Source organism: Pseudoliparis swirei, chromosome 2, assembly GCF_029220125.1.
Source record: "Pseudoliparis swirei isolate HS2019 ecotype Mariana Trench chromosome 2, NWPU_hadal_v1, whole genome shotgun sequence".
NCBI classification, from domain to species: Eukaryota; Metazoa; Chordata; class Actinopteri; order Perciformes; family Liparidae; genus Pseudoliparis; species Pseudoliparis swirei.
In genome coordinates, this window is record NC_079389.1 from 13,557,912 (window position 1) to 13,574,139 (window position 16,228).

General features: G+C 41.2%; 1 protein-coding gene across 3 annotated transcripts; it reads right to left on the minus strand.

The window, feature by feature from the left end:
• Positions 1-1,103: 1,103 nt before the first annotated feature.
• Positions 1,104-15,834, minus strand: slc12a8 (solute carrier family 12 member 8). Of its 3 annotated transcripts, none has more exons than XM_056437550.1 (14): positions 15,696-15,834; positions 15,050-15,109; positions 14,762-14,908; positions 13,661-13,852; positions 13,336-13,567; positions 7,927-8,040; positions 7,744-7,831; positions 7,254-7,341; positions 6,643-6,789; positions 3,730-4,348; positions 3,528-3,625; positions 3,312-3,429; positions 1,884-1,944; positions 1,104-1,613 (listed from the first exon to the last, which is right to left on the minus strand). In XM_056437550.1, the coding sequence occupies exons 2-14, from the start codon at positions 15,101-15,103 to the stop codon at positions 1,445-1,447; spliced, it is 2,127 nt and encodes a 708-aa protein (XP_056293525.1). In that variant the 5' UTR covers positions 15,104-15,109; positions 15,696-15,834; the 3' UTR covers positions 1,104-1,444. The 3 variants fall into 3 exon arrangements, with proteins under 3 accessions (XP_056293525.1, XP_056293518.1, XP_056293534.1); XM_056437543.1 differs by having other exon boundaries at positions 14,989-15,109; XM_056437559.1 differs by lacking the exons at positions 15,050-15,109; positions 15,696-15,834 and having other exon boundaries at positions 14,758-14,845.
• Positions 15,835-16,228: the final 394 nt, after the last annotated feature.

Genomic DNA, 16,228 nt, shown 5'->3' on the forward strand with positions numbered 1-16,228 from the left:
GATGTAAAACCCTGATGTCTCAGGACTGAGTGAGTAATCCACAGATAAATTGATTACGAGGAAACAAGGTACGAGTATCTTTCGGCCTAAAGATATGCCAGTTGCCAGGTTTCAGAGCTGATAACAAAATGCTGTGAGGAAGTGGTTTTCAAGGCTTTGCTTGTAGAGCTACTATAAAAGTGACTCTTCTAAACTGTGCGACACAAACACGTCACTCACATAACATGACCTTATGTATCATACAGTCTATTCGGTATGTATTTTTAAAAAGTGTTATTCCTTCTGCCATCAACCGATCGGAAGCTTTTCCTTATACTCAATCAAAGATCATATTCCCAAGATGCACTGTGGTATCAGGATGCTGCTTTGAACAAACGGAGGGACTCGAGTCTCCTTCACAGAGAAAACGCCAATATTTAATGATGGATTCAAACATTCATAGCGTGCTGTCGTAGATTCAACCCACTTTAAACACATTTTCCTTTGACATTGTCACCGAACATCACTCATCTGATTTGGATCAGATTTGAGGAATGCATCTTTGGTACTGCGATACAGTATTTCAATATTTAGTCAAACATTTACATTTTAGAACGGTCCGACTTCTTGGTCTGGTCTGTTTATTTGCACATTGTTGTTGCTTTGTTTTTTGTTTTTATGTAAAGGACTCAACTGCCTTTGTACAATATCGTGCTCTACAAATACATTAAATCAAATTTATGCCATTTGTTATATATTTTTAGTACACAAGATAATTATCAGTTAGACTTATACTACTGTATATAAGAGGCATTTAGGAATAGGCTTATGATGCATCCTAAACTACAGAAACCATTTTCTGCATTACTTATACAAGACACAGCTCATTTTACCTTCTGATATTTCTTTAATGTTTTCCTGTTAAACAATAAAGAGAAGTGAGATATACATTTTCTGAGTTATATTCACTCAAATCAGATGCCCCCAGTGAATATGACCATTTCTTTATTCTTTGTTACTTCTAATTGATTGTAGGTCTGCCATAATATGTGTGACTAATGACTTCAAAAAGCAAACTCATGACAACCCGAGATAAATGTCAATGATCCATACACACGCAGAAGTGAACTCACATATTTTAATGAAACCATTGTACCACATGTACACAATATATTTTAGCTACATGAGCACCATGGCATCTGGACTTCCTGCAAGTGACCCAGTCATCTGTAAACAACATTTTTTCACAAAGATTGCGATACTTCAAAAGTTAAACCAATAAAGTATATTTAGACATCACTTTTAGTTTATATATAATAATAATTATATATATATGGAAGAAAAATGATCTGAGCCACCGTACGCATGTGCAGAATATGGCGCACAGGACGACTGAAGACATGGGTTGAGGCAGAATGTGTGGTTGTGGGCTGACGGCTTGTAGCGGAGGCAGTCTTTAAGTCAGTCAGTGGACCGGTGGCTGCACCATCTTGTTGACCCTGATGAATGAGGATTGGTGATAGCGGTGGCGAGAGGCAAAGTCAGCGTTTTCTTCTGTGAGCTGCTTGGTTTTCAGCCTAACCCCAGTCAGAGGGGGAGTGACTACGAACTCATCCTGAGGAGATCGGTTCCTCCTGACAGATGGAGAAATGTGTTTCAGGGGACAGCGTGACATGTGAAATTACTAACTGAAAATCGTATCTTACATGACTTAGTAATACTAGAATGAATAGATGACAAATATGACATTTTACTTTGATTTCAGTCTGTGATTTGTCAATGATCAGAACAGATAATTTAGCATCAAAGTGTTTTATGATGAATGACATTTATATGCATTATTCATCCAGCACTTATTCCTATAAACTGATTGATCATTTTGGACCATAACAACCACACAATACCTGCAGATGCTATTTAATGTTGATTTGAGCCATGTGAAAAAGCTGAATCGAGCTGCAATACCTGCAAATAAATCAAAATACAAACTGTCATCTGGAGAAATGAGCTCAAAGAGTTCATTTCATTCCTAGCTGCAGAACACCCCAAAACTCCTCTAATATTATTATGCAACAATGTACACAAATGTAGTTAAAGAGCGGGAAAAGCATCGCTTCAACACTTGAAGGTATTGTGCTCTAAAATGTCGTAAGTCAGACAGCTGAGGCACGCTGTGCTGTGGCGAGTTCATTGCACATTGCCGGGCGTCCCATCCAGCCATTCTAGAAACCCTAAGCCACCACAACAGCTGCCATCCTGCCAGGCAAAAAGACCACAAGTGAAACTCCCATAAATGTGCTCGAGTACATTAGCAGGTCACATTACAGCCGAGCAGGGGGTGACCAAATCGTAATCCTAAACTGCAAATCAAGCGGTCTTTTGTTGGACATAATGGGGTGATATAAATGATCCAATAACCCAAGATAAATGCACAAGGGAAGATTGCTTTAGCTCATATAAAAGGAATTACTTGCAGACAACTCTTATTATAAAAGGCGTCAAATTAAACAAGTTTATGGAATTGTCTCGTCATCGTGCCACAAACATAACACCAGGCAACGAGAACACGTTTCCTCCTTTCAGCAGAGTAAACCGATCAAGTACATATCATATGTTCATTAAAAGCATTTGATTTATAGAATATAAAATGCATGGTGAATGGTGATTCGCTGCTCAGTAAAATACCTTTTAATTCCAGGAGACTCCTCTGTGCATACCATGGCAAAGACCAGTACGCCTTGTTTTTACAGTGCGTTAGTAAAATGCATGTTTTTCAATGAGAAGGCTTTACCGAATTAGAATTACTGCCTCACATTTGACAGCTTACATCCGTGTCTGTCCAAAAGGTAATCACTTCATCATTGTATACTTTTAGAAAAGGGTGTGAATTAGCATAGGAATTCTTGAGTTATGGCCAAAATATGTGTTTTGTAAGGACACAATGACCTTGACCTTTGATCACTAGTTCAACCTCAAGTCCAAGTGGACATGTGAACCACATTTTAAGAAGTTTCTCCAGGGTCTTCCGGATATAATCGCTCACGAAAATGGATCAAATGCATTTTATGTCTAAAGTTCACTTTGGCATTCCACACTGGACAACGCTGCAGAGGTGCAGTTGGTAGATATAAGTAACAGACAGAAACGACTCCTTCTGTCCTACATTATGTTACTATAGCATTCCATCACTTTGATTTTTCATTTTGTAATGCATATATTCTCTTTACATGGGACTGTGCTGTCCAAGCCAAGACCTCTGGTGACCCTGACAGGACATCACCGTGGAGCCAAGCTAAGAGCGTCTGAACAGGAAATGAACCGATGGAAATCACCTATAGGCAGTCCAGGACTTGTTTTCCCGATGTAGAAGAAGAGCAGCAAGGCAAAGACTATGTTTGCCAAGGCATACGCCCACTGAATGAGAAACATAATCAATATGGAGCTCAATGCCTGAAAGAAAAGAACATCATGAAATTAGGTAAATATTATCTGAAAAAAAATCATTAGAAGATACATAAATAATGTAGAGCATGAAATGTGTTGCCTACCCCGATAAGAGCAGCCCAGTGGTTGCAGAACTTTGCATGCAATGAATCCTGCATGGGTTTGATCTCAAAGCTCTGGTGCTCGGCTTTACCTCCGACACCTGAGTCAAAAAAAAGGGTCAGGTTACAACAACAAAAAAGAAGGTACAACCAACTTTTATGATCTCTTCTCCTAGTATAGTGTGTGATGGTTGCAGCTGATCACCTGCAGATGAATCCTGCTCAGCATGGTTCATTTTGGAGTAGCATTGTAATTGTGGTTCTTCTCCAGCCATGGGCTCTGTGGCCCCACACGGCACCTCGGCTTCCTCTCCTTTCTCTTCTGAGAACATATTGCCGTTCAGGTCCAAACCAAAGCTGTCCATCAGCTTCTGCTTTGTGGTGACATTAGCTTTTCTGCCCTCGTATTGACTGCCGAGCTCTGCATTGTAGGAGGTCTTCCCAGACCCAGCGTCACCATCTAACACAGGGGGAAAGATCTGGTCCATGTCCTTGGTGAACTCCAACAGAGTGCCTTTACCCTGCGGACTCTCGCCTCCACTCCCATAGCTTGGAAGATTGGCATCAATCAGCGGCTGAGAGCTCGGCCTGGTTGAGCCACGCTGGGTTCTTTTGGCCAGGACGAGGGTTTCCCTCTTCTCTTTAGCCTGCAGCTGGAGGTTCATGGTCACACTGAAGAAGGAGTAGTCGATGAAGCTGTAGGTGAGCAGGAAGTTAATGGTGACGATGGGGGCCAGCACATTAACCTGACCGATGAAAATGAAGGCCATGGTGAGCAGGCTGGTCAGAAAGATAGCTGCCACTGGAGTCTTGTTTGGTCCTTTCTGTCACAATGAAAAAAACAGAACCAAAACTGGTGATTTTTTTTCTTCTTCTTCCGATTATAACCATAATCATAACTAATTAGCCACCGGAAGAAAAGCATCGTCACAAAGCTGAAGTCAGTCCTGTTTTTAATTCACTCACGCCGATGTTTTGGAGATACTTGGTTCACACGACGGTGGCACCATGTAAATGCATAAAGTCAACACAGTGAGGCTGGGACACGGAATATTGTCCCATTCCTCCCCGATTGAGATACTGTAGCTTTGCAACCACACAAACAGTTACTCGTGGACAGGAAGGAGGAACAGCCATCAACACTTACATGTTATATTCGAGCAATATAACACCAAACCAGGAGAAAGTTAGCAATTATTTTTACATGTGGTTTGCTAAGCAGCTTGCTTTTACTCCCCGGGTCCCGTCACACAGTTTAAGGAGCACTGCTGTGCGCTTGGCGGGCCTCCAGAGCTCACAGCGGAGCTGGGCCCTGCCCGTCGCCCTTCCTGCATTTGTTCTGAAGCTTTGATTTGGGCCAAGATGTCTGGGGCCTCATTCCAGCCCACTGAGAGGTCAGACACTGCTGCTGGGGTGGCCGGGGTCAGGACGTCGACGTGACTGTGTGCGCGGACAGTTGTGTAGCAGCAGTGGGTCGTAACTCTTTGCTGTAATGCAGTCAGTCAACTCACTTCTATGAAGTGAAGAACACACTCTATAGTGAGGCAGTCCACACACACACACACACACACACACACACACACACACACACACACACACACACACACACACAGTAAAATTAGATAATGTAATGTATTACAAGTACTCACCACAGATACATTATTATTACACATGCATTAATATAAAAGCAGGACTTGGTTGAGGTAAAGCTAATTTGGAACTATTTTGTTCAACATTAATGATTATTTTCATTATGGATTCATCTGATGGTTATTTTATGCTTACTCCATTAATACATTGGCTTGTAAAAATTCTAAAAAACCCAACACAATTACAGAGGGCCCAAAGTGATACTTTCACAATGCTTGTTTGGTTCGGCTAATAGTACAAACGTCAAAATTGTGAAAATAAAATAAATAAAATGGAAAAGCAGCAAATCCTCTCAAGCTGGAACCATGAAATGTTTCATGTTGTCTCAAATATATATTAGATTAAATATATATGTAGAATAGATATGTCCATTTTAATATGTTTTGTGAGTAAAAAGTACAATATTTCCATCGGAATTGTAGTGACTGATTAATATGATTTACCTCGTAGTTCACCAATATTTAAAGATGTAGATTTATTTCTGGTTAATTTTACAGGGTTTTTTCCAGAGTGAGTAATACATACTGATTAATGCGGTTATTGCATTTTGCTCACTTCATGGTTTTCTAGGTCAACATTTACTAATGTGTTTGTCTCAGTGTTATGGGGGACAAGCTAACTCAAAGTACTCATGTTTCACTGAGCTTCTGATGGGTTCACAACGGTCTTGATCAACAGAAGCAGATGTTGCTCAGTTGTCATGGAGACAAATTTGTCGACATGTGACCTTAGAAGCCATTTCTGTTTTAATCCAAAGTACTTTGAAGAATTTCTCATCCATGATGGATTACAAATTGAGCATCCAAGTTTAGCAGAATGCAGTTGAAAACTGCAGAAAGCCAGTAAGTGTACCGATAGAAATTGTTTTCTCCAATTACTATTCGTAAACTGAATAACTTGAACGTTGATGATTAATTTATGGTGTTAAAAAAAGATGAGAATATGCTTCCCATATACTTTATGAATGGATCCAAGCTGGGAGAATCTCATTAGTTAGAAATACAGAATGCAGAGACGTACAAAGGGGATTCACGAGTTTGTCTAAAAATGACTAGAAACCAAAATAGTCATAATTATGAACAGGAAATTAAACTATCCCTCTGGTCTTATGTTTGACTCTAATGCTATCAATGTTATTCTGGACTATCGTGTGTGCAAACAGGGCAACAATTAGGTTTACACTAGGGAAGTAATGAGATTAAAGTAGGTCCTACTTACTTGGCTCATCTCTTTAATGCCAGCACATAAAATACCTGATAATGTTATTGTTAGAATTTAAATAATCATCGTGAGGTATTACTTAATTTGGGTTCAGTCCAAATGATCATTCTGAAAACAAGTGAACTCATTGGTGGATAAACACACACCCTCACCAAATAATCTAGACTTCATGCTGAATATAGCTCAATTGTGTTCAGTATAGTGTTAATGTGCAGACATCCCTCCCTTTCTGGCCCCATTCACCCACCCCTCTTCCCAGGAAGGCCAGCGCGGGGATGACCCTCTCTTGGGCAATGCACTGGAGGATCCTGGGTGCTCCGTACAGGCCGCCCATGCAGGAAGCCAGGGAGGAGATGTAGAGGCCCAGCAGAAAGAGGAAGCCCACCAAGGAGACCTGGAGGAAGAGGAAAAACAAACACATGGTGGAAGAGGATGGGGTGGGGTTGAACGCACACAACAGCTACACCCAGTTCAGTTCCGCTGCAGCCAGTACCTTATAAAAACAATGACAACTACCCACAGATGGCAGGCAAGGATTTTCTAGGATTGGTTAAAGCAAAATCAAATATTGATATGAGCATTAGTCTGGCAGTGATACTACATTATGTGTCCACTCTAGTCCACGCCGTCATCGCTGGGTAATGAGACGGACACAATAGTTTTTTTATATTTTTGAACCGTACATTGGTATACTCCTAAAAAATCAGCAATGGTTCCTATAGCTCAAAACTGAGGCAGTCAGAACCTGAACACACCACATAAACAAAGTGAGCCATGATGGGCAATCCCCTCACCTCAAGCCTTCTGTTCAGGGGGCCGCTCTAACGGGGCAGGATGGAAACAGAGACAGGAGTTTACCTTTTCTGCTATTAAGAAGTCATAGTGCAGAGCTTCTCTGGTGCAGATGGCCCCCAGAAGGAAGACAAAGACCAGATACAGGAACCACCTGTGGGTCACCAACAGCACACCACACAGGATTATTACAACTGCTGCTTTATCACTATTAATCGGGGCACGTGTCATCACAGCTCTACGAGTGAGTGCCTGAACATGGGTGTGTTTGTTCTCTCCAATGAAGGTGGAAGAGGTTGCCCTTTTGATGGAAGATACCACAAAATGATCTGAGAGCATCACACAAGTAAAATCAAAACCCTTGGCAAGTACCATTTTGGATGACTCATACCTTGGAGGGAGAGACCCCAAAGTATTATATTTTTAAATTATCCTTGGAGCAGGCCATGTGGTTTAGATAGAACTTTGAAAGGCAATAATGACATGTTTGACATGTTCTTATTTTATGATATTGTTATATTGTTGTGTGCGTGTGTTTGTTGAGATATCGTCATACGAAGTGAAGACGGCTGCTAGCGTTCCCACAGGGATGTTGTGTTCAGGCCGCTGGAGGTCTGAGCTCATGTTGAAGCCAGCCATCACCCCTACACACACACATACACACACACACACACTGTTATTTACAAGGTTTTGTTCAACACAATATTAGATCCAGAAGAGATGTTGGGGGCCGCCTCACCTGTAGCAGCAGGGAAGAAGACCCCAAAGACTGTGAAGAAAGTTTCTCCCGTGGTGTAATCTGGCATCGTGTTGCTGCTGAGCAGCCCGGCTGAATAACCGATGAAACCATTTTCTAAGAGAGGAGACGACGACGACAACAACAACACAAAGCACATTAGTTCTGAACCTTATGCCAGGATTAACAGCATGTTTTCACTGAGTAAATCAGTCATATGTTCTGCTTCTGGAAAAAGTTATAAAATCAACTTTTACTCGAGGGCTATATAGCGCTCGACTGCAGGATGCTAGCTGTAATGCTACACGCAAACCTGCCTTAAAGCTGTAACTGTGGTTTTCATTTGCTTGTTGTAAACACATCATGTCTGCACCAGGGGATTTCTTCCTCCTACATACTATAGGTCTGAAACATTGGACCAGTTATTTAAGTTTTTCAATACATGGTTAAATGATGCTGGTGGCCAAAACAATATTCTTATTTAACTTTGTTATATTCCTCCAAATGTATTAGAGCACTCCCTGATATTTCATGAATGCAATTGTTCCGTTATGCCTTTCTTGAACCCCCGAAAATGGCATAAATAAGAGACTGCAGTCTAAAGTCATGACAGCCGGTTCAGTCTAGGTCAGTTTGTTGAAAGTGCAGGGGAAGAGATTGTTCTGTATCGGTGAGGGCCATTTAAACAACACAGCCTGAAGGACAGGCCTGAGCTACAACACCGGACATTTCCCTCTTGGTTATCTTGCGATGGGAAAGAATGTGTTCTCTCAGATTAATGACATGTTTATCCAAAAGGAAGTCACCACCCTTTTCAGAAGCTCAGCAGCTTCCAAGTTTGAGCAAGGAATGAGAGTGAGAGTGTGTGTGAGTGAGTGAGTGAGAGAGAGAATAAAAATAAGTTTTTGACAAAAGCCCAAACCATGAGGGCTGGTTTGAAAAGTTACTCCAAAGTATGTTTTCCTGGATGGGAATTTAGGGAGGCGGAAAAAACTGACATCAAACTGGATTATGTGCCCAAACTTGTGTTCACTCTGTGACCCCGTGAGACCGCCCTCTGTCAAAACAATCACAACGGATGCAGGGCAGTCAGTGTCGGCACCTTGGGCTCCCCGCCATATTAAAACATACCCTACAATCCAATGCCTGACTGGGCTCGATTGAGGTCATTTGTAAACAATTTATATGAGGACAGAAACGGCAAACAAATGTGTCTTTCAAGGAAGACCTTTGTGCAAGTTGTCCATCCTCTGGTGTAACAGCATATTCACATTAATCATACCATGCTCCTTTAGAAAAAGGCATGGTCAGATTTACTGGATTGTGAGCCGAGAGACAAAATATTGCTGTTGGGCCGAATTTTCTTTCAAGTGCAGTGCACACAGACGGCTGTAGACGGCAGCTCCCTTACATGTTTCACAGTGAGTCAGAAACTGTTAAAATACTAACAGCATACACGCGAAACACCAGCCTGTTAAAAGTGTGATTGTGGGCATGTTAGAAAATTAAATAATTAATTAAATAAAAATAAAATAAAAAATAAATAAAATAAATGATCATGTTAGCATGCCGATGTTAACATGAAGCTCAAAGCACTGCTGGGCCCAAGTCCACCCTGACTGCATGGCTGTAAACTCAGTCTCGTTGACTAAAGACCAGCTCGCATCAAGCTACAGTTGTTAGTTATACAATGGATGGTGCTTAATATCTTATCTCATTTCATACAACTTGTTGAAATCAACTGTAAAGGGAAGTGGGTAGACCGTAAACAATTATAATAATCACTTGCTTCACTTAGAAAGTAAAACTTTTTGGGGATAAAGCTGTGGTGAAAGCATTCATACGACAGTATTATATTATCTGAAGAACAAGTGTATAGGTAGAGTGGGGTTCCTTTCTGAACTCAGCATTCCTCTGACACAGACTGGAATGTGTAGTCAGATTACATGAGGTCTGAGGCCTCTCCCCCAGTCTGACTGACACACACAAACCAGTATAAACAGCTGTGCACGGAGAACAGGGCCGGCTGTGATGTTACTGAGGTGGGACAGGTCCCACTGGGATGACTGGGAACTATATATTATAGTGTGGATCACAGGAAGAGATGATGTAGCGGTCTCTGGAGCAGCAGGCCTCAGATCTCAGTTCCGGCCTTCCCTCTTTGTCATTTAAAAAAAATGTGGGTGAGTCTGGTTAACACCCTAAGCCCCAGACCCAAGCAGCACATTATGGCATCCTGTTCTGCTTATATTAAAAAGGGATGGGTGACAGATTGTTTTTTGTATCTTTGCACCACAATCATACGGTTGAATTGTTTAGCTGAAGAGACAATAGAAATAAACTAAATAATTGATACACAAAGACATGAATTATTCCCATCAGGGATGATAAAGCACCGTTCTGACCTACCTTACATGTTGCAGCTATGCAGCGTTTTAATGATACTTTGCACAGAACCGCAGGAAGAATATGTCATAATCAGTCACTTAACAGATCCTTAAGGCTGGGGAAATGAGGACGCTTAGTCAGAGTGTTCATGATGTAAGAACACACTAAATCCTTCCACTCACAATGTCAGCACGTTGTAGACATTAAGATAGTGGCTGAGTGTGTGTTTTGACTGAATAATGTAGCGGTCAACTGAATAAATATATGACTTTACAGTCTCAGGAATACCGAAGCTTTTTGGATATTAACTTTAGATGCACTTTACAATAAACTTTACTGTTTGATTTGAACCAACACCCCAGGAATTCAGTCTTACCGTTCAACAATCTTTGGTGTTGAGGTAACATCAAAATCAGGGGAAGTCTAATAACTGAAACTTAGCATGTAATATAAAGACAAAACTTGAAACTTGAAACTTGAAACTTGAAGAATAATCGTAATTATTATTATAATAAAACAGATACTGATTGTTTCATATTAAATGTTCTAATAAATAAAAAATGCATTCGATGAGGACAGCAACTAACAATTATGTTCTTGATGTTTGTGTAGTTTAGAATAACAGTAAAAATAATTTAAATAGAAAATATTTAAGATGAGATCTTCAAACATCTTATTTTTGTCCGACTCAACCCCAACACTAAAAGATTTTCAGTTTACAATTATATTAAACAGGGACAAGCAGCATGTGCTCAAGTTAGACAAGCTGTAACGAAACAATGTATGGCCTTTTGACGAGAAAAATACCTGAAAACCATTAAGCTATTAACCGACTAATCATTAACTCAAAATATTATCATTTCAGATAAAGAATACTGACAGTTTTACATTACATGTCATTTAGCAGATGCTTTTATCCAAAGCGACCTACAATAAGTGCATTCAACGTTTAAGTTTAATGTCCTGTTTTGTTTTAAATACCAAGCAAACCGGCAGCAAGCCAATATCCCAGTATAGCTTTCATATAGTAGGCTCGGTCACTTGGCTGACCTGATATAATTAGCTATGGCAGTTTCCAAAAGTGTAAATAGAGGATGCGATATCAAACTTTGACCATGTTTCTTTGCCGGTGACTCCTTTCCTTCTGGATGTGCTTCAGCATTTACTCAGTGCAGGCTAATCTGGGCTGTTTCAACAAGCTAGTGGACCCGCTGGTCCTCGGCCAACCATGAGATCACCACCAAAACACACACAGAAGCTCTTAATTGGAAAAACCTGGAGTAGCCATTACGGGTGGTTCTCCAACAGTTCTTCAGAACTATAAAGTGGCCTCTGCCTACTGTAATGTGAAGAAGGTAGGAGGTTGGGAGCGGTGAACAGTACAGGTTAGGCTGTTAGGGCAAGGTGGAATTAGATCCGTTTTGGTTTTTGACACTGCGGTTTGAGAAGTTGTAAAGCTTAATCTTGGAAAACCTAGCCACAGCTGGTCACATGCACTATGAGTACCTTGTGGTTTGCTAGGGAAATAAAGAAAAAAATAGGACATTAGTCCAAGTGATTTACTGAAGATGTATTTCTCATAGTGTACATGTCAAATGGGTTTTCTGTTCATGCAAGATACAAAAGGGTGTTTTGTGCCTTTTATGTCCTGTTCACATAAAGACTGGAACACTTTTATCCTCCCACTGGACAGGACGTTGATAATCAGTGAGAACAGGAAATGTGGGGAAGGACTTCCTGACAGGCAGCAAAAGAATACAATCTACTAAAAAAAAGGCAAACATTTCCCAACCACAAAATAAAAATCTTCTAAATAAACACAGTCTCAGACTTGGGTTGAGCCATGATAAAACTGCATTTTATAGAAGTTTCTAACTAACCTGACGCACCCCTGAGGGCAAAGAAAGTTCTCATCGGAGAACAAAAATGTGTACAATCTTTAGAACGCTGGACCAATACTGACCCAATTAAATAGTACTACAGCTACATCTACTGGCCTGAACAGGTCACAGATATGCACCACTCAAGTCTGTAGTTACCAAACCTTCTCAGTCTACTTTCATAGTCATGCTTAATTTCACACAGCACGTCCCTGCAGTTTTTAAACATACAGGAACAATGGTGTGAAACCTACTCACAAAAGAAGCTCAGCTATAAGCAGGTTTATCAATCCAGTTTGTTGTTATAGCAGGAAAACACATGTGGAACTAATAATGTTAACGAGAGCTGCAGTCCAGCATTAACTGCCATGCACTGCCGCAATCAATTTATTGATTACACCTGTGTTCCAAAATTCCAAATTGCGGGTTGTCTGTCGTACTCTGAGTATGATACTCATAAATTCTGCCTAGTGTAGTAATGCTTCAAAAATCATTAAGAAGGTGTGAAGATTATGTTGCAGAACAATGTGTTTGCCACAGATCTTTTTTTAATTTTTTAAGGAAAAAATTATCTACAAGTGGGAAAAAAAACTACGGCTTTTAGTCAAAGGAACCAGTGTGTTTTTGAATTAGTGTTGGTAATGGCAGTTATGCGTTCTAGAGTTTCCTTCTGTAGTGACATGTAGAATTCTTCAAATGTACAGTTTCTTGATTTTATATCAAACAGTGTGACAAGAAAAGATTTGGAGATTAAATAAATGCACATAATTTCTAACCTATTGTATTTCGACCCTTAATTAATGCTCATGTTTTCTTTTTCTCTGTTGATAAAACTAAAGTTTAAAAAAAGAGAGAGAAACAAAACAACTGTGTAGTGTTTAGCAATCCAGTCTTTGAGTTCACAGCTCTACACTTTGTAGTTTACCTAGTTTCCACATAAGGCAGCAAAGATTTCACTGAACATAGTTTTTTTGATGATCGCTGGACGTTGTTTTCGGAAGGTTCACAGAACATTTGTGGGAAGTTTTTTATAGTGTTCACAGAATGCCTTTGTGATCCTTGCGGTGGATCTTCAGTGTCAATGGATCTCTTAAAGGCAGTCTAAACCCTTCATATACGGTATATTCATGACCCCCAACCCTACCTGGATCAAGGTGCGTAAAGGTGCCTATGACAAAGTCCAGCGTGGAGACAGCCAGCACGGCCAGCAGCAGCAGCTGGAGTCGGACAATCCACTTGACACCAGCCAGGTTGATTCCAAGCAGTGCCAGCAGCACCACTGCCGACATGCCACGCACCGCCCACTGGCTCTGCAGACCGAGCAGCTCCGCCACTGACTCAGAGAAACCTGTGATGTACATGGCTCCAGCTACGCACTGCGAGAAAATGGAAAAGAAAAAAGGATGTAGAGGATCGTCGTTCAAAATCAACCACAGATGGCCCACTAAAAGTCAGGATTTGTTTTTCACCTGTCCAAACACATAAAGCAGGCCCACAGTGCCCCCGACCCTGCCTCCCAGGACGATAGAGATCATGGAGTAGATTCCTCCACTCCCAACACCGCACTGCTCACACACACCAATCCCCGACATCACCGTCACTAAGGCAACCAGCACAACCAAGGAGACGAGGAACATCCCGAGCAGCACCCCCGTGTTCCCCTGGATGATGATAGGAGACAAGATGACACAAAATACTTAATCCCTTATGCCAGTATGTTTCCATCGGCAGCTGTAAATTGTATATTGTATCATGTACAGCTTGTACTACACCGTCAGCGGGCCAAGACCTTCTATGCTACTTAATGCACAATTTGCACATCCCATAAACATGCTTATATATTTTTTTCTCCTATATTTATTCTGTTTATACGTCTTCATATTTGTCTTATCTTTGTTTATCTCAGTATCTTAAAGAAATAGTCAACCTTTGGGTTGACCTATACACTCCTGTGTTCAAACCGTTGGTTATGCGTTTAAAGGTCACAGTTGTAAGGAGAATAACACTTTTTTACTCCGGTCTTAATGTGTTTGTCTTGCTGTTTTAAATCCCCATGCCCATTAAAGTGTTCGGGATCAACTGGGGAAACAGGGTTAATGATGGATGCAGATCAAAATAAAAATGCAAATCTTCCAACGGAATTTAAAGGAGATTGTTTGAGAAGCACACCAGCCATGTGACTATAACAAATAAAATAAACAAAATAATAAGTAAAGTAAAAGGAGGGAATTGGAGGAGCTGGGGTTGCTCCATTTGACAAAAACGTCCCACATTTCACCAATTCATATTCAAACAAAGATTGTTACAGCATTCAGCCGACCGGTAGCACAAGCTTAAGGAACAATGACCTTGAGCATGCATTGGACACACAAAGAGGTGGCATGGATTTTGGTTATTTAAATCTTTACCGTCTGTTATTTAGTCTCTTTAATAAAGAGATCTCTTCAAATGTTTTGCTTCTCTATTAATGTACATACAGACAAATGCAAACATAGTAAGACTTCAGTCTTTCTCTCAGCGTCACCTACTATCTACAATGTGAAAGGGAACTGAAAGCAACACATACTAACCACCAGGTAGCCGGTGCGCAAGAATAGCACCACACCAAAGATGTTGATCATACAGGTGGTGAAAACTCCATCCCAGGTACCGAAGAGCACTGGCTCCCACACAAACAGTTTGATCCTCCACCACGGCTGGCTGGACTGCTGGCCGCCCTGATCGAAGACACACGAGCGGGAAAGTTACTGGCTGATAATTCAACATCAACATTCACTTTGAGGAGCGAACGCCGTACCTGTGCATCTTCATGAAACAAATCATGGACATGTGTGTTGGTGTTGGTGTCAGCAACTTGCCCCTTCAACAGCTCGGCCATGTCTCCCTCCTGGTGCAGTCCAACCTATTGGCATCACAACCTACACGTGTAGACAGGAGGTTAGCAGCCACACGTGTGCTCATAGATTGAATATAAGGCCAGATACTCAGTTGATGATGTCAATTCATCAGCAGGCTTAGATGGGTTTGTGTTGAAAGGGACAGTGTTGGCTCCGCCCACCCCCGTTAAACAACAGGTGCAGCACGAGGACACCCGGATGTAGCAGGGTGCGTCTCTCCAGCTGCGGCTGGAGAGACGTCAACGATGAGCCGCCAATTACGAGCCAAGACAATAAATCAGTCGAGACAGCTCGCGGTTTAAACAAAGGTTGCAATAAGTATTATCGTCAAACTACTGTCAACAGATCTTGACAACTGTTTCATCTCTCCTGTTTAAAAAAAAAAAAAAGAGTTGGACAATAGTTTACCAAACCTCAATAAAACTGTTCCAGGGGGCGAAAGTAAAATATGCGGTGTCACCCCACTGACATAAGCAAAACGGCACTTTATTTAAATTCTACTTATTATTGTACACTTTTTTAAATTCCTAAATTGACAAACAAATTGGCACAACAAGTCACAATTCGCTCGCTAAGCCCAGAAGGTTGTCCCCACGCGGAGCCTCACCTTCCACAGGGGCCCGGGTCATTCCACGAGGACAAGAAAAGGAACAAAATGCAAAAGAGAAAAATAGTCAGCTATGAAGAGACAAATCAGTTCATCGTCGTGGTTCAGACTGCGCTGGGTCCGAAGCCTCCCGGCTCCTCCTGCTGCTGACAACGTGTGCAGCCTCCAGGGTGTGTTGCGCTCCGCTCCAGGAACCTGTGTTAGCTTTGGCGAACCCTTCAGTGTGTTGACCAATCGTTCACGTGGAGATATGCACGTCACAGTCTTATCTTTTTATGTGTGGAATTATTTCCAAAAACTTCATTTTGATTGAGACTCCAGCTTTTGGAAAAGCAGATCATTGTTGTGGGCCATGAGGCTGTTTGTAGGCCCACATTCGGATGACTATTCCTGTACGTTTACAATCACATATAACACAGACAACAAATCCTACAGGTATATTTTTGGTATTAAGACATCAGAAAAAGTGTTTTGAAAAGTGAAGTGATGCAACCAGCAGTGGAATCACCTAGGAATTTAACTTTCTATAGTTC